Genomic DNA, 22780 nt, shown 5'->3' with positions numbered 1-22780 from the left:
GTCAAGTCTCAAGTAAATGCAGTGACTTGTACAACTACAAATCACTGTCTATTTATTGAGGCTACCAGATAGCGTTTTCATTATTTTGTCTACAACACATTTACATTATGTAATAATTGATACATTTCAAGACAATTTTGACATACCAAAAGGCCAGCAGGCCTTTCCTATTGTTGCTTGATGCCCCATTGCTGGTAAGCTTGCAAGTAAATGCATTTGTTTTGGAGCTGCAAATTTATTTATGGCAATTCTCTCTCCCTACAATTTGACGGTTGTACTGCAGCCAATCCTATAGCTGTACAGCAAATCAACAATCTGTTCGCTAGGCTCAGAGGTTCTCAAACATTTTGACCCCGAAAAAGGTGTGGGTCAAAGGTTGCGACCCCTGCGCATGCACATGCACGTGTGCACACGGGAACACAATCGCTGCGCAAATGTACCCTGTCATTTCAGCCATAAACGGTGTTGGATTTTCAAAACGTAAGATACAGAAATAAACTGTGTTTTACACCTGCATTTTGAGCTGAAAGTCATTCATCTTAGCAATCAATATCAACTAGGGATTACATGTCACATTGTCACTTCTCTGGAGTCCAGAGCAAGCAGGATCATATGGCCTACCTGTATGCAGCGGGGGTTGCAGGACCAAATGGAAATCATGATCTGGCTGGAGACTTTCTCTTCCTCACAATTATTAACACATCATTCATTCGGCAGAATATATTACATATTCATTCCATAAGTATTGATGGTAGCGCGATGTTACAGCTATTTTTAGACATATAGCCAATAACACCACTGAGGTATATAATTATTATCCATTCAAACTACGCCTACTAAAATATGAATATGAGCAATGAAATCACCAGGAAGCCTAATAGTATTGTTCTGGCAAAGATGAGTCCATAGCAGATTGCTAAACTGTATTTTATATGGATAATATGACTCTGTGCCACAAAATGAGTGACAAAACGTTACAAAACCTGGCCAGGTAATTTCAAATCAAAGTCGAGTCGCAAGTTCTGAAGCTCCAAGTGCAAGTCAAGTCTGAAGTATTTTATTTTCAATCAAGTCTCTAAATATCATTCAACAAACGCCTTTGGATATCAGGGTCAGCACAGCAGTGTTCAGAGCATGAAACAAAGAGGTAATGATTTAATCTATAAGAGGAACCGGTACTCAAGCAGTAGAAAATATGAGTTGACGGTACTCCATACTGGCGAGCATCGGCCCAAATCAAGCACTGCTAGTGATTGCCTTCCCCTGCTACTCCTCTGATCTCTTAACTCCAGGTTTCCGGAGGGGGATCTTAGAAAAAAAACCTTTAGCTTCACTCCCAATCCATCAGCAGGGTGAAACAAAGGTAAAGTTGGCAGATGCAGCCAGCCGAGGCCCCACATTAATCTTGATGGCAAAGTGTAATTAGGAAGCGGCTGTATGAGCAGACATGATGCCATAAATAACTCTAAACCAGAGAGGAGCAGAGAAAGGAGAAAGGAGCTTGTCTCTTAATGACCCCAGAGTCACTGTGAACAGCCACATGTCAACAGGACACAAGATTCATTGGGTTGGCCGCACTGGCGTAACGCAGTTTCTCTGCACCCCCCCGCAAGGTTCGAGTTCGGCCCTCCCACCTTCCTAAAATAAAAATAGATTGAATGTGTCAGCCAGACAGTCACTCACAAAGTATAGACTACCGATCGCTGTCCATGGTGCTGAAATTGCAACATGTCTATGCAGCTGCATGCCTATCGAATCAATGATAGGCTTTCTGTGGTGCCAGGGCATGTATATGTGTAAATGTTTATTGGTAGGCCCATTTGGTCGTCATTTAAGCCTAAAAGTGTCACAATGATGCCATTTTTAGACTGCTGGCAGTAATTGTTCAGTAATTCAAGTTGGAAATTCAAACATTGCAGATTGTAAAGATTGATTGTTTTTTATAAGATAAGTTTAATGCTAGCTAGTAACTTACCTTGGCTCCTTTTGATGCTGCACTCGTGTAACAGGTGGTCAGCCTGCCACGCAGTTTCCTTGTGGATTGCATTGTAATCGGCCATAATCGGCATCCAAAAAGGTCGATTACCGATTGTTATGAAAACATGAAATCGGCCTTAATTAATGGGTCAAAACACTAGCTTACTAGGGATTGTTTCATTATCCAGTGTACTATCTATAGCTATATACTGTATTTAACTGCTATTGTTTATAAACCTTTTATAAAATGTAAATATCAAATAGCCTAACACTGAGGCAAAAAGTAGTCGGCTTAAGGATAAATTCAGACACAATTTACTGTTGAACTCAGCGGGTTTTGTCTGGCGAATAGCCTCCACAAATGGGATGCAAGGTAAATTAAATGAAATCCAACTTGAGAGACTCCCCTGGTCTCCTGAAGTCTTTTTTTGTGCAAATGTTTTTACCACAGCCTTTAGGTCCAGGTTGCAGGCCAGACTGTTTTCTATACTGAGTAATGCCAACCCAGACAGTTTTCTGAGACATTGTGTATTATATGTCCATTGCGCTGCACATAATTAAATGTAATCTTCAATGATGCACGCCAAGATACACCAGGGATAAGGGACTGTTGATATTACAACTAGAGGTCGACCGATTATGATTTTTCAACTCCGATACCGATTATTGGAGGACCAAAAATGCCGATACCGATTAGTCGGCCGATTCCCCCCCCCCCCCCCCCCCCCCCCCCTTTATTTGTAATAATGACAATTACAACAATACTGAATGAACACTTATTTTAACTTAATATAATACATCAATAAAATCAATTTAGCCTCAAATAAATAATGAAACATGTTCAATTTGGTTTAAATAATGCAAAAACAAAGTGTTGGAGAAGAACGTAAAAGTGCAATATGTGCCATGTAAGAAAGCTAACGTTTAAGTGCCTTGCTCAGAACATGGGAACATATGAAAGCTGGTGGTTCCTTTTAACATGAGTCTTCAATATTCCCAGGTAACAAGTTTTAGGTTGTAGTTATTATAGGAATTATAGGACTATTTCTCTCTACGATTTGTATTTCATATACCTTTGACTATTGGATGTTCTTATAGGCACTTTAGTATTGCCAGTGTAACAGTATAGCTTCCGCCCTTCTCCTCGCTCCTACCTGGGCTCAAACCAGGAACACATCGACAACAGCCACCCTCGAAGCAGCGTTACCCATGTAGAGCAAGGGAAACAACTACTCCAAGTCTCAGAGCGAGTGACGTTTGAAATGCTATTAGCGCGCACCCGCTAACTAGCTAGCCATTTCACATCGGTTACACCAGCCTAATCTTGGCAGTTGACAGGCTTGAAGTCATAAACAGTGCAATGCATTGCGAAAGCTGCTGGCAAAACGCAGTAAAGTACTGTTTGAATGAATGCTTACGAGCCTGCTGGTGCCTACCACCGCTCAGTCAGACTGCTCTATCAAATCATAGACGTAATTATAATAAACACACAGAAATATGAGCCTTAGGTCATTAATATGGTAGAATCCGGAAACTATCATCTCGAAAACAAAACGCCTTTTTCTTTCAGTGAAATACGGAACCGGTCCATATTTTATCTAACGGGTGGCATGCCTAAGTCGAAATATTCCTGTTACATTGCACAACCTTCAATGGTATGTCATAATTACGTAAAATTCTGGCAAATTAGTTCGCAACGAGCCAGGCAATGAACGCAAGAGCAGTGACACAATTTCATGTTAGCAGGCAATAGTAACTAAATATGCAGGTTTAAAAATATATACTTTTGTATTGATTTTAAAGAAAGGCATTGATGTTTATGGTTAAGTACATTGGTGCAACAACAGTGCTTTTTTCGCAAATGCGCTTGTTTAATCACCCCGTTTGTCGAAGTAGGCTGTGATTCGATGAGAAATTAACAGGCACTGCATCGATTATATGCAACACAGGACACGTTAGATAAACTAGTAATATCATCAACCATGTGTAGTTAACTAGTGATTATGTTAAGATTGATCTTTTTTTACAAGATAAGTTTAATGCTAGCTAGCAACTTACCTTGGCTTCTTGCTGCCCTCGCGTAACAGGTAGTCAGCCTGCCATGCAGGCTCCTCGTGGAGTGCAATGTAAGGCAGGTGGTTAGAGCGTTGGACTCGTAACCAGAAGGTTGCAAAAACGAACCCCCTAATCCCTCCTAAACAAGGCAGTTAACCCCCATTCCTAGGCCGTCATTGAAAATAAGAATGTGTTCTTAATCTGACTTGCCTAGTTAAATAAAGGTGTAAAAAAATAAAAACAATTTTTTAAATAATAATAATTTAAAAAAATTACAAATCGGCAAATCGGTGGCCAAAAATACCGATTGCCGATTGTTATGAGAACTTAAAATCGGCCCTAATTAATCGGCCATTCCGATTAATCGGTCGACCTCTAATTACAACCACACCAAGCTGGTTCACCAGCGAGAACTGTTATGTGCTAAACATGATAATCTGTTTGCATCTGACAATTTATTGGCTGTCCAGTAACCAGACAACCTGTTGAGGCTGGCAATTAAGGAGAATGAGAGGTTCAATTAAAGATGTTGCAGAATTGATGTATTTGAAGCACCACTCCCTTCTGCCCAGTTTCCCTGATGTTTCTACGGCAATCAGCTTCTGAACACCTGAGGAAGCCACACTCATTGCACTGGCACCGCCCGGAGCCTTGACCACACCATTTGTTCACTGATATCCCCTTATAATTTCAATCAGTTAAATGTTTCCTTTTTCAAGGCCTGAGGCACTTTTTCAGTCACATTCCTGAAGCCCAAGAAACAAACACTTAGCTTCCTAGTACATATGAAAATTAGAAAGGTTTCTGAATTATTTTTTGTGCCCCCCTTCCTTGCGGGGATGTCCGGTATGCCAGCGGTTGACCAGTGGTTGTTACTATGTGTAATAAATAATGAATCCGTTTTGCCAGAAGGAAAACCAACCATATTTGTTTGTGCTGCTGACTCTAACAGTAGTTATATAATCTGAAAACAACAAGAGTGATACAGTCTACCTCAGTCCACCTCAGTCTACCTCAGTGGTAAGCAAAGACACAAGGAGAAAAGTGATTAAGGATGAGCCATAACAAGTTCACAGTGTGACCAGGAGGGGTGCTGTGAGGGTTTCAGTAAATCCCCTCATCTGTAGAGCGAGAGCCGGCAGGCAGAGCGTGTGTGTGTGCGTGTGTGTGTCTGACTGTTAAATCGCCCTGGGAAAGAGCATGAAGTGTGACAGAGTGCATTTTTCTGCTCAAAACAATTTGGAGGGAATCAAAAAGCCTTGGCAGGAGAAACAAACCCCCCACACACACCCACATCCCTCAAATATCACACACACACACACACACACACACACACACACACACACACACACACACACACACACAACAGTGCCCACCTCGCTCTGCTCGTATGTCACAGTTTTTCACAGTGTGGGAAGCAGCACTGTCAGTCTGTCGCTACGGCAGCAAACGGTTCCCTCTCCCTGTCGTCACACATACTTCCTCAGCTTTCACACGCACACACACACACGCGCACACGCACACACACACACACACACACACACACACACACACACACACACACACACACACACACACACACACACACACACAGGTAGATGTATTTGGCCAGGCCTTGCGTATTACCCCAAAACAATCATGATGAATCACCTCCATGGGACAACAGAGGATTCAAGATTCCAAACTTTACAGAATAATATCTGTCCCAGTTGTCCCCGTATACAGGCTGAGTAATCAGTCACTCACTGGCTGCATGGTCTCTCACCAGCACCGACCGGCCCTTTCTTTTCTCATCAGCCTGACCCAGCACTGCTGCAGCACGGCACATGCATCCCTCACCCAGACACATCTCCCTCCTCATAAAAAGATAGTGCAACCTCTTTGTGTTTCAGAGAGGCCAGTAATTCATGACACAGGAATAGAGGAGAGAGATAAATGATATATTGACAACACAGGGAACCCATTTCTTAGCCTGGCTAAACCAGACTGAACGCTGCACTCTCCATTGAGGTGAATGGTGAGTTCAACATTCAGTCTAGTTTAACCAGGCTACACATTACTCACATTCCTTAAACTGGTAAAAAACCATTGAACCAATGAGTGCAGCTTTCAGTCTGGTTTATCCAGGCTACACATGATTCCTCACAGTTTTCCTCCATTAGAGAATCAAAAACTGCACCAAGGGCTTTTAATGAGATAGGATAATACAGTGGAATGACTCACAAATATCCTAATAAGCACCAAGGACGTTTCTAGTTAGGGAGACTGCTTGGGTTTTTCATCAGTGCAGTCAGTGAATTAGTAGGAGGAAGAAAGGAGGAAAAAGGAGGGAGGATGATGAAGGGAGTTCATTAAGAGGATAAAGAGGGAATAGAAAGGAGTTTAAATCGATAACCTGAGACCACCTCTCAAATAAGCCTCGAGGAATCGGCACAATATTAAAAGATACTCATCAAGCTCATTCATATTTAAACCTAGGTAAAATATCCTATCCACCGCGGTGATCCAGTTTCAACATCATTTAAATCAGCTCTGGTGTCCTAATACACTGTTGACATTTATATTCCTCACATTACAAATCACTCAGTTCCCCACAACAATCAGATATCACATCCCATCCTTCACACAAAGAAAAGAACTGACTGTAGTTAATAACTAACAGAGATACCCATCGTTGGTGACTGAAGTGATTAGGCTACAATGATTCACTGGTAAATCATCAGTAACTGTCCTGGAAGCTGTGGAAGATGCTAGTGGCTCTTGGGGGGCAGTCTAACAAGTAGTGTTGTGGTTTAAATTCATGTTACTTGAAGGCTAAAATAAATCAATGGTTTGTTGTGAGCATAGCTGTGCTGCGATTCATTCAGCCACTCAGTCAGTGTGTCCGACCTGCTGGGTTGATTCTTAGGTGTGTCTGTTGGTTGCACCGAGAAGGACAATAGGTCTTTTCAGAACACGACTAGGCCAACTGTCTGCTTTCAAATGCAGGACACGCCTATTTTTTGTCCTTTCCACACCATACTGTAGGATACAACGAAAAGGTTACAACTCAATAACACACAGCAGGACACAACGTCTCCCTTTCACTGACTACCACCACACGATATGTGGCATAATGACAGGGGGGCATCCTTTTCAGAACCATATCGAATTTGACTCAATTTCATACAGTGACGAAAACAATGGTTGATGTGATTGGAAGATACGGCTGACTGGCAATCTCAGCATGAATCAAGATATAATCATAAATATTGATTTCTGAATTTTTATTGAGAGATGGTGATTCCAACTAATTATGTTTTAAAATCACATTTTCAACTTGAACATTTTGATTTGGTCTACAAACTCTTGTTTGAAACGTAAAAGCAAAAATGTTTAAAAAAACGTGAAACTTTCCTCAGCTGTAAGTAAGCCTATCCAACAAGATAATAATTGGAGGAGAAAGCTAGACGGCTAGTACCTTTTTTAAAGGTACTAGCCATCAAGTGGAGTGGACAGTCACAACCATGATCAATTACTCCCTTGAGAACCGCTTAATTGAAAAGTAGATTTTGGATTGCCTTTAATAGATGCAATATAATGACCCTTCAGACTCACGATAATCTCTTACAACCTCTGTCAGGCCACATTGTTAAACTGTCTGTCTAATTTAACTGTTAGTTATGTTTCACCGATGACAAGTATTACCTTGCGCGGTGGGTTTTAAACGCCATAAATCTACGGTACGACGCCGGCGCCGCGGAGGAAAAGAGGGCCATAAAACATAAGAAGCTTTGCTCTCCTTGAATAACAATCACCAGAGTGGAGGAGTCAGTCAGTGCTGCCAGTTTAAACAGCCGTAACTCAGCCATCTCTGTGCTGAGGGACAGTTGAACAAGCCGGGGACAATTCAGGGCCCATCTATGTGATTACACTCATGGTATGTATACCTAACCCAAATGGCACCCTATTCCCTATATAGTGCACTACTCTTGACCAGGGCCTATAGATGCAGCCCTAGTCTAGCGTATGGGAGCATTTGTGACTGATGACACGTTGACATGGATAGACATTCAATGTCCACACTTTCTCACTGATTTAGATTAGTGCCACAAGGAGAATAAATAGGTGTGAGCTTTATAGGCTTGAATAAGTGGCTATATTTACCTCTTACACTGAAATAAGTTCATGACCATTAAAACAGATTGCATGGCTGTGTAGTGTCTGACAATACAATGGCAGTGATTACACCGAGCCTATTTCCATTACTGTCAGAAGCATGAGAAAAAAACACACAAGTGCTATTGGAGTGCTTTTAGCTTTAATGGAGATGCCCACGTCACAACACTGAGGGGCGTCCAAAATGGCACCCTATTCCCTTCATAGTGCACTACTTCTGAGCAGAACCCTATGGGCCCAGTCAAATGCCATTATGGAAGCACCCTTAACGATTACGTCTAGATCTCACCTCCTGAGAGTCGGTGGTGGTGAATAAGTCGTTTTATATCACTGTGCAGACAGGGCCAGGCAGTCACTCCATATGAAATGCCCTTTATTCTGAGAAGACACAAAACAGCCTCCCACCACATTCTACCACCTGTCAGCGGCACACAAGGCACATTTGACAAATCAGGTTTAAACTGACCAAGATTAAGGAGTGATTGGAGGTGAAAATGATGTAAAGCTTCATGATACATATCATCAATACACAATGTGGCAAATCCTTGGTCCTGCCAGAAAGCTTATTGGGGAGCTGAGTGGAATGTAGATGGTAAGTATGTGAGCAACAACTCAACAACAACACCATCAACACCAAAATACCTATTTTTGGAAAAGGATCGGCAATCAAGCTCATTGCGATACTGATGAAAATGATGATAGCAGCATTGATGATACAACACCTCACCAACAACAACAACTTCTATAATGATAGTTCTACTATATAAACACAATCACCTCAGTTCTCTAAAATAGCACAGTAATTACAGAAAAACATTGTTAACGGTGAGGGGAGAAGATAACGAGGCGTCATAAAAACAGAAGGAAACTAAAATGAAGTCGTTAAGGAAGCGAATCATTATAAAATAATAGACTGTACTGAGGAAGCTAGGAGTCAATACTTTGAAGCAACACTGACAGGTTTAATTACTACCGGTTTAATTACTAAATGTATTATGTGTTCTTTCTGTATGGTAATGGGGAAGCCTCTTTCACTGTTGATACGGGGAGAGTTTGATTCAAATTCATATTCAGAAGAATGATAACAATACTGGAGATTCATATTCTTATTCATTGTCAAAATATCATGGTCACAATTGAATTCCTACCAACAAGCCAACAACCTATTACCGCTCACACAATTGAAGTCTTTGCATGTCACACCAAATCGGGTCCCTTCAACAGAGGGTTTTTATGCCTTGTGACAACCACTACAAGTCTAATCATGAATGGCCTTTTCAACCTGTTTTGTCCCATCTCACACTGAAAATAGATTCCATTTCCACAGACGATTTGTGCAATGTTTTTGCGTTTCTTGTTTTATTTAAACCCCATCTCTGTTCTAATATATCTGGTAGATCATTCATCCATGGCCACATTGTCACTCAGCTCTGCATCTGCATTACCGTCATGCATCTCCTCCCTATGACATCGTGGTGGGTAGCCTAATTAGAATGACTGCCTTGCTCTTCCAACTGTCACTTTGTCAAGAAATGGATACTGACAATAACAGTCAGTCACTTGGAAATCAAAATTCTCTCAGTTGGATCTAAAGGTTAAAGGCGGTTCTCAACCTTCTTGGGTTATTTTAAAGTCCCAATCACACCCCAAACCAAAGTAGGCTACACCCTCATTTGCAGTGGATCATTAGGCCCACAGAGGCAAGAAAATGTATGTGAACCCTTTGGAATTACCTGGATTTCTGCATAAATTGGTCATCAAATTTAATCTGATCTTCATCCAAGTCACAACAATAGACGACCATAGTGCGCATAAACTAATGACACACAAATTATTGTATTTTTATTGTCTATATTGAATACATTATTTAAACATTCACAGTGCAGGTGGGAAAAAGTATGTGAACCCCTAGGCTAATGACTTCTCCAAAAGCTAATTGGGAGTCAGGAGTTAGCTAACCTGGAGTCCAATCAATGAGACGAGATTGGAGATGTTGGTTAGAGCTGCCTTGCCCTATAAAAAACACTCACAAAATTTGAGTTTGCTATTCACAAGAAGCGTTGTCTGATGTGAACCATGCCTCGAACAAAAGAGATCTCAGAAAACCTAAGATTAAGAATTGTTGACTTGCATAAAGCTGGAATGGGTTACAAATGTATCTCTAAAAGCCTTGATGTTCATCAGTCCATGGAAAGACAAATTGTCTATAAATGGAGAAAGTTCAGCACTGTTGCGACTCTCTCTAGGAGTGGCCATCCTGCAAAGATGCCTGCAAGTGCACAGCGTAGAATGCTCAATGAGGTTAAGAAGAATCCTAGAGTGTTGGCTAAAAACGTACAGAAATCTCTAGAACATGCTAACATCTCTGTTGACAAGTCAACGATACATAAAACACTAAACAAGAACGGAGTTCATGGAAGGACACTACGGAACAAGCCACTGCTGTCCAAAAAAAATTGCTGCATGTCTGAAGTTTGCAAAAGTGCACCTGGATGTTCCACAGCGCTACTGGTAAAATATTCTGTGGACAGATGAAACCACAGTTGAGTTGTTTGGAAGGAACACACAACACTATGTGTGGACAAAAAAGACACAGCACACCAACATCAAAACCTCATCCCAGATGTAAAGTATGGTGGAGGGAGCATCATGGTTTGGGGCTGCTTTGCTGCCTTAGGGCCTCGACAGCTTGCTATCATCGACGGAAAAATGAATTCCCAAGTTTATCAAGACATTTTGCAGGAGAATGTTAAGCTGTCCTCCAATTGAAGCTGCTCAACAGAAGTTGGGTGACGCAACAGGACAACAACCTAAAACACAGAAGTAAATCAACAACAGAATGGCTTCAATAGAAGAAAATACGCCCTGACCTCAACCCGATTTGAGATGCTGTGGCATGACCTCTAGAGAGTAGTTCATACCAGACATCCCAATAATATTGCTGAACTGAAACAGTGTTGTAAAGAGGAATGGTCCAAAATTCTTCCTGACCTTTGTGCAGGTCTGATCCACAACTACAGAAAACGTTTGGTTGAGGTTATTGCTGCCAAAGGAGGGTCAACCAGTTATTAAATCCAAGGGTTCACATACTTTTTTCCACCCTGCACTATGAATGTTTATGCGGTGTGTTCAATAAAGACATGAAAACGTATAATTGTTTGTGTGTTATTAGTTTAAGCAGACTGTGTTTGTCTATTGTTGTGACCTAGATAAGTAAAGTATTGGCAAGTCGGTTAGGACATCTACTTTGTGCATGACACAAGTAATTTTTACAACAATTGTTTACAGACAGATTATTTCAGTTATAATTCACTGTATCGCAATTCCAGTGGGTCAGAAGTTCACATACACTAAGTTGACTGTGCCTTTAAACAGCTTGGAAAATTCCAGAAAATGATGTCATGGCTTTAGAAGCTTCTGATAGGCTAATTGACATCATTTGAGTCATTGGAGGTGTACCTGTGGATGTATTTCAAGGCCTACCTTCAAACTCAGTGCCTATTTGCTTGACATCATGGGAAAATTAAAAGAAATCAGCCAAGATCTCAGAAAAAAATTGTAGACTCCACAAGTCTGGTTCATCCTTGGAAGCAATTTCCAAACGCCTGAAGGTATCACGTTCATCTGTACAAACAATAGTACGCAAGTATAAACACCATGGGACCACGCAGCAGTCATACCGCTCAGGAAGGAGATGCGTTTTGTCTCCTAGAGATGAACGTACTTTGTTGCGAAAAGTGCAAATCAATCCCAGAACAACAGCAAAGGACCTTGTGAAGATGCTGGAGGAAACAAGTACAAAAGTATCAATATCCACAGTACAACAAAGCAACTGCACATGGATACAAAGATTGTACTTTTTGGAGAAATGTCCTCTGGTCTGATGAAACAAAAATAGAACTGTTTGGCCATAATGACCATCGTTATGTTTGGAGGAAAAATGGGGATGCTTGCAAGCCAAAGAACACCATCCCAACCATGAAGCCCTGGGGTGGCAGCATCATGTTGTGGGGGTGCTTTGCTGCAGGGAGGGACTGGTGCACTTCACAAAATAGATGGCATCATGAGGACGGAAAACTATGTGGATATATTGAAGCAACATCTCAAGACATCAGTCAGGAAGTTAAAGCTTGGTCACAAATGGGTCTTCCAAATGGACAATGACCCAAAGCATACTTCCAAAGTTGTGGCAAAATGGCTTAAGGACAACAAAGTCAAGGTATTGGAGTGGCCATCACAAAGCCCTGACCTCAATCCTATAGAAAATTTGTGGGCAGAACTAAAAAAGTGTGTGCGAGCAAGGAGGCTACAGACCTGACTCAGTTACACCAGCTCTGTCAGGAGGAATGGGCCCGAATTCACCCAACTTATTGTGGGAAGCTTGTGGAAGGCTACCCAAAACGTTTGACCCAAGTTAAACAATTTAAAGGCAATGCTACCAAATACTAATTGAGTGTATGTAAACTTCTGACCCACTGGGAATGTTTTGAAAGAAATAAAAGCTGAAATAAATCATTCTCTCTACTATTATTGTGACTTTTCACATTCGTAAAATAAAGTGGTGATCCTAACTAACCTAAGACAGGGAATTTTTACTAGGATTAAATGTCAGGAATTGTGAAAAACTGAGTTTAAATGTATTTGTCTAATGTGTATGTAAACTTCCGACTTCAACTGTATCTCCAGGGGTACTAGTAGCCCAGGTTGAGAACCACTAACCTAGAAGAAAGTCCCCAGAGATACTGGTGAAAAAGTTTGAATACCATTGACATTATTTTCCATCTAGTATTTCTTAGAATCCCCATTAGCTGCTGTCAAGGCAGCAGCTATTCTTCCTGGGGTCCAAACAGGAATAAAACAATACAATAGCCTACATCATAAATAAAACAGTACATCAAACTAGACATTGTGCATTATACATACAGTATGTACAGTGCTCCATCACTACAAATGAACAGTAATAAATGTACTGTTGCCCTCCATCACTTCCAAAATGTTATTAGGCCTAGCCTGCATTACTCCTGTCTCTCACACGTCACTGCTCAGTGTGCTATCATATATCCAAATCTAGCATACTCCCATCACAAGTGACAGCTGGTGTGTGTGTGTGTGTGTGTGTGTGTGTGTGTGTGTGTGTGTGTGTGTGTGTGTGTGTGTGTGTGCACCTGGTATCTAGGGTACAAAACACACCATCAGTACACATGCTAGCTGTTGTTTGTTGTTTGCCACAAAATTTGCATGTGAGCTGAGATCAGGTCCCTTACCACAAATAAGTTGCTTATATTGAAATGTATGAACAATGTTACAGAACTGGTCAAAGGCAATAATGTGTCCAATGTGATGCATCACATAAAATACAGATGGATCATGATGTCCATCATAATGCCAGTAATAATAGGCTAAACATCACCATGGTGACTAGGTTAATAACTAAAATGACAATCTGGTGAGCTTCGTTGGTAACTGGGCCCAACAGAAACATCCATCCCCAATGTCAATTATCTCACCCTGACTGCAGACAAAATGGCCAATTCAAACAGATACAAGCCCGGGCTTCTTTTTCCTTTTATGGTTGGCTGGTGTGTGAAACTTCAGCTGCTTTGATTTTGAGTCAGGGGACAGCTTCCCAAATGCCACCCTATTCCCTATGTAGTGCACTACTTTTGAGCAAGGCTATAAAGTAGTGCACTATATAGGGAATAGGGTGCAATTTGGGACGCAGACTTTGAGTCAGGGGAGGAAACGGGGTGATTCTGATCTTAGGGACTGTTCCCATTTTTCTGTTGCCTGCCACGGAGGATGAGCCTTTTCCCTCAGAGCATATAACGCTGCCGCTCCCTTCCGTCTTTCAGAGGATTGGCTGGCTGCTCGGTGGTTCTGAATCATGGAATCAGGAAGGAACTCATCAGTTCACCTGTGTTGCTGCTCTGGGACCTACTGATCCCAACTAAAGGGTTGTAGACCTTCTTCTTCTTCTTCTTCTCTTGATTTGCTTTGTTTGTATCAAATGCCTTTAGTATAGGAGCTCAATCTAGAGACTATGGCACTATGGATTAAACTAAACCAAAAGGAATCAATAAGACTTACAAGAGAACCAAAGGACCTCACCTTGTTCAGTAAAATGGCTGCCATAAATACCAACACACCACTAATCTAAAGTTAACACATACCTACTGAGGTTCCTATTTTCAGTGGATAAAACATTGAATGACAAGAGAGGACATTGGTCATCAAGTTGCACTGGCCCGAGGGGCTTTGTTCAATCTACTCATTCTTTCTATGAGACAGACAACTTCGAAATGGAATGTGAGACAATCTCAGCAGGGTGACTCAGTCTGTATCATGTAGAGGTCAGTGGAGAGAGGAGAGGACGGTAGGTGTCGTCCCACATAATGACCACCGCCTGATGTTTCTGTCCCTGTCAACCCAGGCCGGAGCTAGAGGGCGACAGGCTGGGTTAGCCTAATGGTGATGAACTGACAAGGCTTCACACAGACGGGCCATGCAGTGCCGAAGGGCAATGTTACGCCATGCGGCAATGCAAATCGCGATCAGGCAAATGAGAAAGAGGCAATGACGAGATGCAATCATAAACCGACTCAGGCAGTTTTCACTGCACCCCCCAGCAGCAGAAATAGATTACAAGATGATAGGCGAATATGAAACAAGCCTCACGGCTAAACAGAGTGCAGCTAGGGCTACATAACATGAAGGGCTGGCAAAAAGCTGTAGGTGTTCAATGAGATCATCAAGCCACACAAGCTAAAGAGGATTTGGTGCCATGGTACTCCAACCTCATGCTATAATATTCTGAATGTTCACATCACTGGAAAGCGGTTTCAGTCAATCAGCATTCAGGAACCAAACTACCCTTGTTATAATAAGTCACACTTAGGAGACAGCACAGTGACTTCCACCACAATCTGGGCCCAGTTCCACGAGGGGGCAAAAGGGGGCTTAGCCCCCTCAATTTTAGTTTTATGTCCCTATATAAAAAAAGTTACAATTATTGAGTGACAGGTTGGTGCAAAATGTGTCTCTCTGCTGTGCTGTGTCAGTAGTTAGGTATGACTCCTTTGGTTTCCATAAAAAGCGGGAAAAAACACTTCTCATCTACGGTAGGCTAAGTGAATAACGTGATACGCCTCCGCCTGTAATATTTGATTTAGATTTATAAGGGCGGGGTCAAGTTTACCGTTGACGCTGCTTCACTCAACTCAGCCTCACGCCCCACCACTACAGAGTTTAGTTAGCATATTAGCTAGCCGTAAAAAGCGTAAGTGTTATTAGCCTTAGCCTATTTAGCTAGCTGGAACCAGCTAATCTGCCACTGCCATGGTGGATAGCAGAAATTGGGTTAGCTAAAGTACCCAAACACAGCCAATGGAGAAGGGGACACCTGGCTACTGTGTCAGTGGCTGTTAAAAGTTGTGACAGCATCGTGAAGTTCCTCTCTGACATCGAATGCATGCGTTCGTACAACACAGAAGTAAGACTTGAGGCTACAGGGCTGCTAAAGGCAATGATGGACCCTGGCTTTATGTTTACAGCCACCATGGTGCACAGAATCCTCCGTCTTCTTCATCCTCCAAACAAATGTATCCAGGCAAAAGCAACAGATCTTTACACTGGAGTCAAAGTGGTCCGCAGTGCGTTGGAGTGCTGAGGTGTGACAAGCCGGGGTGTGACAAGCCGGGGTGTGACAGCGAGTTCGAAGCCATTTGTGGACAGTTCAGTTCCAGTGGCACTGACGCACCACAAGCTCCAAGCAATTATGACAACGTTATGTAAGTACAAATCTCTAGCATTATGTGATGGACAGTACAGTAGGCCAGCAGGACAAAGGAGAAGAGACTGAGTGTAAAAGACTGTTCTTGGATGCTGTCATCGGTGAAATGTCAGTACGATTCAGCAAACGCAACAGCCAACTGGTGGAGACCCTGTTTACCCTTGAGAGCCATGACTTTCTAGATGGGAAAAAGGTGAAACCACTGCTGGGTCTAAGATAAACAGATTTGGTGGAAGCTGAGTTTAGTGTTACACGCCAGTTTCTTCAGACTGAAATCGCCCGCTCCGGCTCCAATGAGGTCAAATGGGCCACACTTGATATCTTGAATCTCTGGGCCTCTCTCCGCTATGTCGACCATGCTTACTGCACTGACACGTATTGACTTTTGGGGCATCCACAGCTACATGCGAGAAATAATTTTCCACTTTGACAAACGTGTTCACTCAACTAATCCAACTTGCATTTGTTGGGGATCTTACAAGAATATTTCGGGGAGAGTGGAATGATCGATTAATCAGGGAGTTCCACAGAGCATCAAGGAGGCTGCAACTCTTCTGAAAAGGTAAGAAACAATCTAGCTGGTTGGTTTTTATCAAAATTTGTATCAAAGTTTATCAAAGTCAAAATTACTTCCTTAGCCAGACTATAGGCCTTTAAGTTTGTAGGGCGCTGTCCATGGTGCTGATAGAGCGCAGCTGAGATTTCGCACCAACCTGCCACTTCTTGGTCAAAAGCACTCAATGTTCTCGGCATTTGAACTTTTATGTTTATTGTGGTATAGCGTGATATAAGCAGAATTCAATAGAATTCTAATGCAAGAACCCAAATGACGCCCCTGGGTATAACTACATATCAGTATGTTTCATCATAGAAATAGATACATTCTATTATGGCTTTCTTGGTAGCCTATTGGTTTTCGTGGTTGTAAACTGTACGTATTGGAAATGCATTTATGGTAGCCTGGCATTGCTTAATTGATTATGTGGATCGAATTTGATCCACAGAAGTGTATTGTACCATATCACAACGTGTTGCTGAACTCATGAGCGCCATGATTTTCCATGTTTGAACCGGGCCTACAGGCCTGTTTGTTTGGCAAGACAGCGGTGCATGGCTGCATCTCACTGAAGGAGGCTGTGTTTTGGGTTTCTATTTGCTTTTTCTTTACTGTGCTTGTTTACTGTTAATGTAACTAGCCTAAATATATATTTTGTCATGCCTTTATTGATTTGATATTTTGTTTACTTGGCATTCTTGGTATCGCTGTTTTGTTCTGTTCACATTCATTCGTTCACATATTGTCTGTATTCTAAGCCAAACTACTATTCGATATTTTTGTTTGCCTGCATTAATACCTAGGTTACTACTTTCAGCATTTAGTTTGCATTATTGTAGTAAGACGGCTGTGTGTACAGCTGCATTCACATAGGCTGTTTGTAATTGGTGAATTACCCTATCTATCTTGTAGCCTATATTCATTACCAAAACGGCATCGCTTTAGTGTGTAGAGCATTGTCCATTGTGCTGATAGAGTGCACACCAACCTGCCACTTCAAAAGCACTCAATGGTCATGGAGTCTCGGCATTTGAACTTTATGTTTATTGTGGTATAGCGTGATATAAGAAGAATTTAATGTCATTCAAATGTAATTACGCCCCAAAATTGTGCCCCCTCGCCGATTTCAACTGCCCCCTTAGTCACTTTATCCTGGTGCCGGGCCTGCCACAATCACAACAGTTGACATATTATCATATTTGAGGGACATTGGCCTGGATGCAAAATAACTTGGGTGCAATTTAAACCAGGTGACTCTCGATTGCTTGCCTGCAGCACCCGTTAAAGTATAATGTATGCATACACATCTTTCACCCAAGGAAATGTAGAAAAGCATTAAAAACATTTGTTTTGCATTTAATGGTTAGAATTAGGGTAACATTAGGCTATATTAACCAAATACTATATATGGTTGTATGTTCTACCCGCACCAACTGGTGCCCCACACCCATCTAAATCAGTCCTTCAGAGGGGAAGAATGAAAATCAGCAGTGCAACTGGGCTTCAAGGTCCAGATTAAAATGTGCCTAGTATAAAGTTGATGAAAAGATGCATGATATGTGGGCCTAACTGATGATGCGATAAGGATGATTGATAAGCCTTCCTAACTAACGCTGTTGCTCAAGCCACCAACTCACAATTACTTTACATGAACTTAAAATGATCAACTTTGTAGCACCAGTTAGTTACTGTAGGCTACACCAGTTTGAAATGCGACGAATTTGGTGCTTAAAAAGTGGCAAAGCCAACGTAACTTGACCTTAGACCTACCTGTTCGCCGGCCTCGTGCGACTTCATCAGGTGTTTCTCCCGGTATAGAGACCACAGTCCGACGTTTGGCAGAAATATCAAAGCCACCATGAATACGAAGGCCATTTGCAACACTCGCTTCTGTCTCCTCTTCATCGTGGACACCCAAGTAAGAAGATATAATCCCAATATCTAAAAACTACGGAGTCCGTTCTTCTTGGCTCGTGCCACTCGGTTTGAAATATTATTTGTTGGTCGGTGGCAAACCACCTTCTGCGGGAGCTGTTGACAAACGTTCACCTAAAACAATCAATAAAATGTATCAGCAGTGGCACTGACATTTAGCCTAATCGCAAATGCAGAGGACTGAGAAGCCACCATTCCACTAATTTAAACATTTTGCTGCACATAAAAAAACACTACCAGTCTAACAGTAGGCGATGCTCTCACAGTTAACAATCAGTAAACTACATGTGCCACTAAATTCAAACCAGAGATGAAGACGACAGTGACACCTTTCAGTTTCAAATAAATAAATTGTGACCCTACTACTTACAGCGCAAATGGTTAAACAGACGGCACTAAACACATCACAATGACTTACTGTCGGTGCGTATTTGCATGTTGCCTCATTTACCGTGATTGTTTAGGTCCTTTTCCGCCGCATTTCTGTTATAAATCAAGACAAAAATAGAAGCGCTGAACAGCTTTATCTCCCACGATGCGCACGTGAGGGAATTTCGAGTCCGTCTCGCGCTCTTCATGAATCAGAAAAGCCCTCACGAGCTGCATTTCTCCCACACCTAGGTAGAAATGATGTTCTCCCCCTCCTTCTTTCGCAATGTCGCTCCTCAATACCGGGTTTTAGATATTGCGGTTAAGAAGCACGTGCACTGCGCATTAACGTGGGAACATTCCTACGGCTTGGCGATCCCTTCAAAGGCAAGAGCGAGGTGTGGGATAGGGACAAGGAGCGCCAACGCGACCACATAGCAGTGAATCCGACAGCACTTTGGCACGAAACAGCGGACGAGAGAACAAAGCGCACTGATGCATTGGACGGCTGCCTGATGCACTTTGGATAGATAGCCTAACAATTTTGCAGTCTGGCATTCAAATGAACGTGTTGATGAAATTCAGAATCTAATCATGTGCACTGCACTGATTCTGAATATTGATAGAGAGGCAGAAATGTCATCACCTGTCACTATAGGAGTAATCAATTGCAGATGATGAACATGTTCATTTATATTGAGGCAGAAATACACTACCAGTGAAAAGTTTTAGAACACCTACTCATTCAAGGGTTTTCTTTATTTTTACTATTTTCTACATTGGGGACAGCTGAAATGGACAGCTGATACTCAACTCTAGAGTACTAGCTAGCTACAGTAGCTAGCTACCTTTTGGGATAAATCATATGCTCCCAGACTGTGTTGGCATGTACAGAACTTCTACTGTACTTTAAATCAACTTGTTGTGGTGGGGTCACCACTTTGTTATTGTTTGAATACCATATTTCCCCTTTAATGATCCATTTATGTCACTTACACAGGTCCATGGATGAGCCAACTCTGTGTCTATTAGTAAATATGAAATTATTGGCAGTATTGGCAGAAACCCTGGCCCAGATGTCCATGAAAAATGTTTTTCTTTCACTTTGAGTTTTTTATAAGACTCACAATGCAGCATTTTAAAGCAATGCTAATATTGTTGCTGTGTGTTTGTTGCTCACCCTGAGAGTGAGAATTTATGTTGCCCATCCGTGAATTCAGGATATATTCACAACTCCTTTATAACCTTCAGAAACTTGAATCAAACACAGCGCAGATGAAATCAGCCTCAAAATAAATTAATCGCTTCATGTTTTCCATGAAATGTTGTTTATGTGCAAAGAGTTGCTTTACAGGAGAGAGGAGATTCTCAGAACTTGCTGAAATATTTATTTACTATTGAATCCTGCTTCATACTTGAAAGCATGCTAAAGGAGAGCGAGAGAGTAAATATTGTATTGGAATACATGGAGAACAAAGTATTCACCACACTGTGTATGTGTGCGCGTCTGCGCGTGTGTGTCAATATTGAGGTTGTAGCCAATTGAACACAGACCACAACCTCAATAATGCATAGATGCAATGGTACAGCACAGTTATTATTCCCCTGTAGCAGTGCACCGAGGCACGGAGGTCTAGCAGATTATGTTTTCAGTCTCCATGGCTACCAATAGAGGGGGGTGTGGTTGAGACCATTCGCTGTTAGTACAGACGGAACATCTGCAAGTAATGCACCGAGTTGGTGAGGTCATGTTGGCAAGTGTTTGACTACCCACCCACAAGTGTATGAATGATGTGTGTATGAAGCAGGTGGCTCTGTGCACCATAGCACTGTGCCAGTTGAAACATGGCATTTGACCTTCTTCCTCAGCTTTATCATGACTTTCACTGAATGCTATCAAAGTCTGTACCTATTATCACTATCAGACGATGCCAGTTTATCTTGAGTAAACCTTTAACTGTGATTCATTAGGCATGGCACTCGTTAGGCTTGACAGTGCAGTAGAACCAACCCGGATTGTATTAGGAAAGCTGAGGAAATACAGGGAGGAAAGATCTGAGCGCTATAGCGACAGCAGAGCGGGCGTAACAAGCACTCTGGATGTGTAGCTAGAACCTCTATACAGCCATGGTTGTTAGGCTCTATTGACTTAAGCCCCGAAGTTCTGCTAGTGTTGGGACTTTGGGATTACAATTCTCACTAACAAAATTGTATCGAGGAAGAAGGAGAAAAATATGTTGCTTCCAGTCAGTGTCAGAAGGCCTATAGCTATACTGTGCCCCCTCTGCTTTTTCCCATCTTCTTTCCGTTTTAGTTTGTGAAAGCTGCAGAGAGAGAGGGAGAGGATCCAGCCAACAATCAATTGGTCAGATAAGGAGATTTTCCATTTTAACTCACATTGTTCATTTTTAGAATGATAAAAAAAATATACAAAATGCCATGACATTTTAACAATGAAAGATACACGGCAAAATCGTTTGCAGCTTCTTATGAGGTATAATTAACTAGACATTCTGCTTATGTCACAATGTCAAATCAAGTATAGGATCAATTATTTCAGAATACACAGAGAGGGAGACTTTATAGGCAATGAATATTACCGTTTTTTTCTCTCTCCTCTCTTCTCTGTCTTCCTCTTCCTTTGTCACTCTCTGTCTCACTCTTCCCCTCTCTCTCTCTCTCTCTCTCTCCCAAAGAAACAAGGTTGTCCATTATAAATGAGTGGTTCAGTATGTTTTCAAAGCAAGAAAAACACTGCAGCTAGGACATAGTTGGTTCAAGACCTTGGACAGCACTCATGACCAGCGCCCACAGCAGCCTACAGTCTGGCGTCTAGAGTTCCAGGACCTTGGACAGCACTCACTACCAGCGCTCCAGCAGTCTGGCTTTGAGTTCCAGGACCGTGGACAGCGACCATCACCCACGTAACATGGGCTGCTGTGCTTTCATAACCACAAGGAAAACAATCAACTTGACCCCAGTACAACTAGCACTTAGCGGTAAAGTGTGCTTATACAGATGTAGAATCTTAATTTGATCACTCTCTTTGTTGCTGGGAATTTTCCTGCACAGCAGGAAATGCAAACTTGTAGCGTATTTGAGTTTTAAAAAGGCTTCTAAAGTGTGTCACTTTGAAATGTCAAACTTGATTTTCCCTAATGAAAAATGGATCAACCCCAACAAAAATGTCCATTAATTATAATCCACATAATTATTAATTAATTACACATTATTTTCCTGCTGTAGCAAACGCTCAAATTAAGATCCTACATCTGTAACTAGGGCACTGAGTTTCTTCCTGGTCAGTTGACATGGTCAAGGAAAAACTCCAGGCCTTACTTTTAATGCCTGTTATGAGGGCAACACCACACTTAGAACACATCTTATGATAGCAACACTAAGCAACTATCCAATACCACAGCAAGCGCAATACCACTGTGTGTCACAATCCCGTTTCTATTCACTATAGTGATTTTTGACAGAGAACCCAGGCTAGATATCCCATTATCACCATAATGGTTTTCATTAGACAGTTAAGATCAGGGGACATAGGTGAAGCATGTAATAGCCAAGGAAAAGACTCCCCAGGTGACTTTTAGCGTCAGACCCTTGGCTCAGCAGCACAGAGGTAGTGAGATACGGCACTGCAGTTAGTTCACATAAAGCCCCACTCATTACCAGTGTTGGTAGCGGTATCCATCTTCCCAAATGATTGTCTGATGTGGTACTGTATCTCTATGGCATAGACAGGTCAGATGAAGACATATGGAAAGATTACTACTGTACTATAAACCTCGTATTGTATATGACCAAAAGTCACCACTTTGTGTGTCTGAAATGGCACCCTTTCCCTACATATTGCACTACTTTTGACTATGGCCCGGCATAGGGCTCTGGTCCAAAGTAGTGCACTATGTAGGGAATAGGGTGACATGTCAGAC

General features: G+C 41.9%; 1 protein-coding gene across 2 annotated transcripts in view; it reads right to left on the bottom strand.

Annotated features, from left to right (window-relative positions):
- LOC115191815 (polypeptide N-acetylgalactosaminyltransferase-like 6) overlaps positions 1-19312 on the bottom strand; it is a 245147-nt gene extending 225835 nt beyond the window's left edge. The window contains exons 1-2 of one of the 2 annotated variants that reach the window (XM_029749748.1): positions 18889-19312; positions 18306-18584 (exon numbers count right to left, since the gene is read on the bottom strand). In XM_029749748.1, coding sequence (XP_029605608.1) covers positions 18306-18440 — 135 coding nt within the window. In that variant the 5' untranslated portion in view covers positions 18441-18584; positions 18889-19312. The remainder of the gene's footprint in view (positions 1-18305; positions 18585-18888) is intronic. The other variant, XM_029749749.1, reaches the window with a different exon arrangement.
- Between the last annotated feature and the right edge of the window lie 3468 nt (positions 19313-22780).

Source organism: Salmo trutta, chromosome 4 (genome assembly GCF_901001165.1).
Source record: "Salmo trutta chromosome 4, fSalTru1.1, whole genome shotgun sequence".
NCBI lineage: Eukaryota > Metazoa > Chordata > Actinopteri > Salmoniformes > Salmonidae > Salmo > Salmo trutta.
Note: the sequence above shows the minus strand (reverse complement) of the source record. Positions and strands in the feature narration are given on the sequence as shown.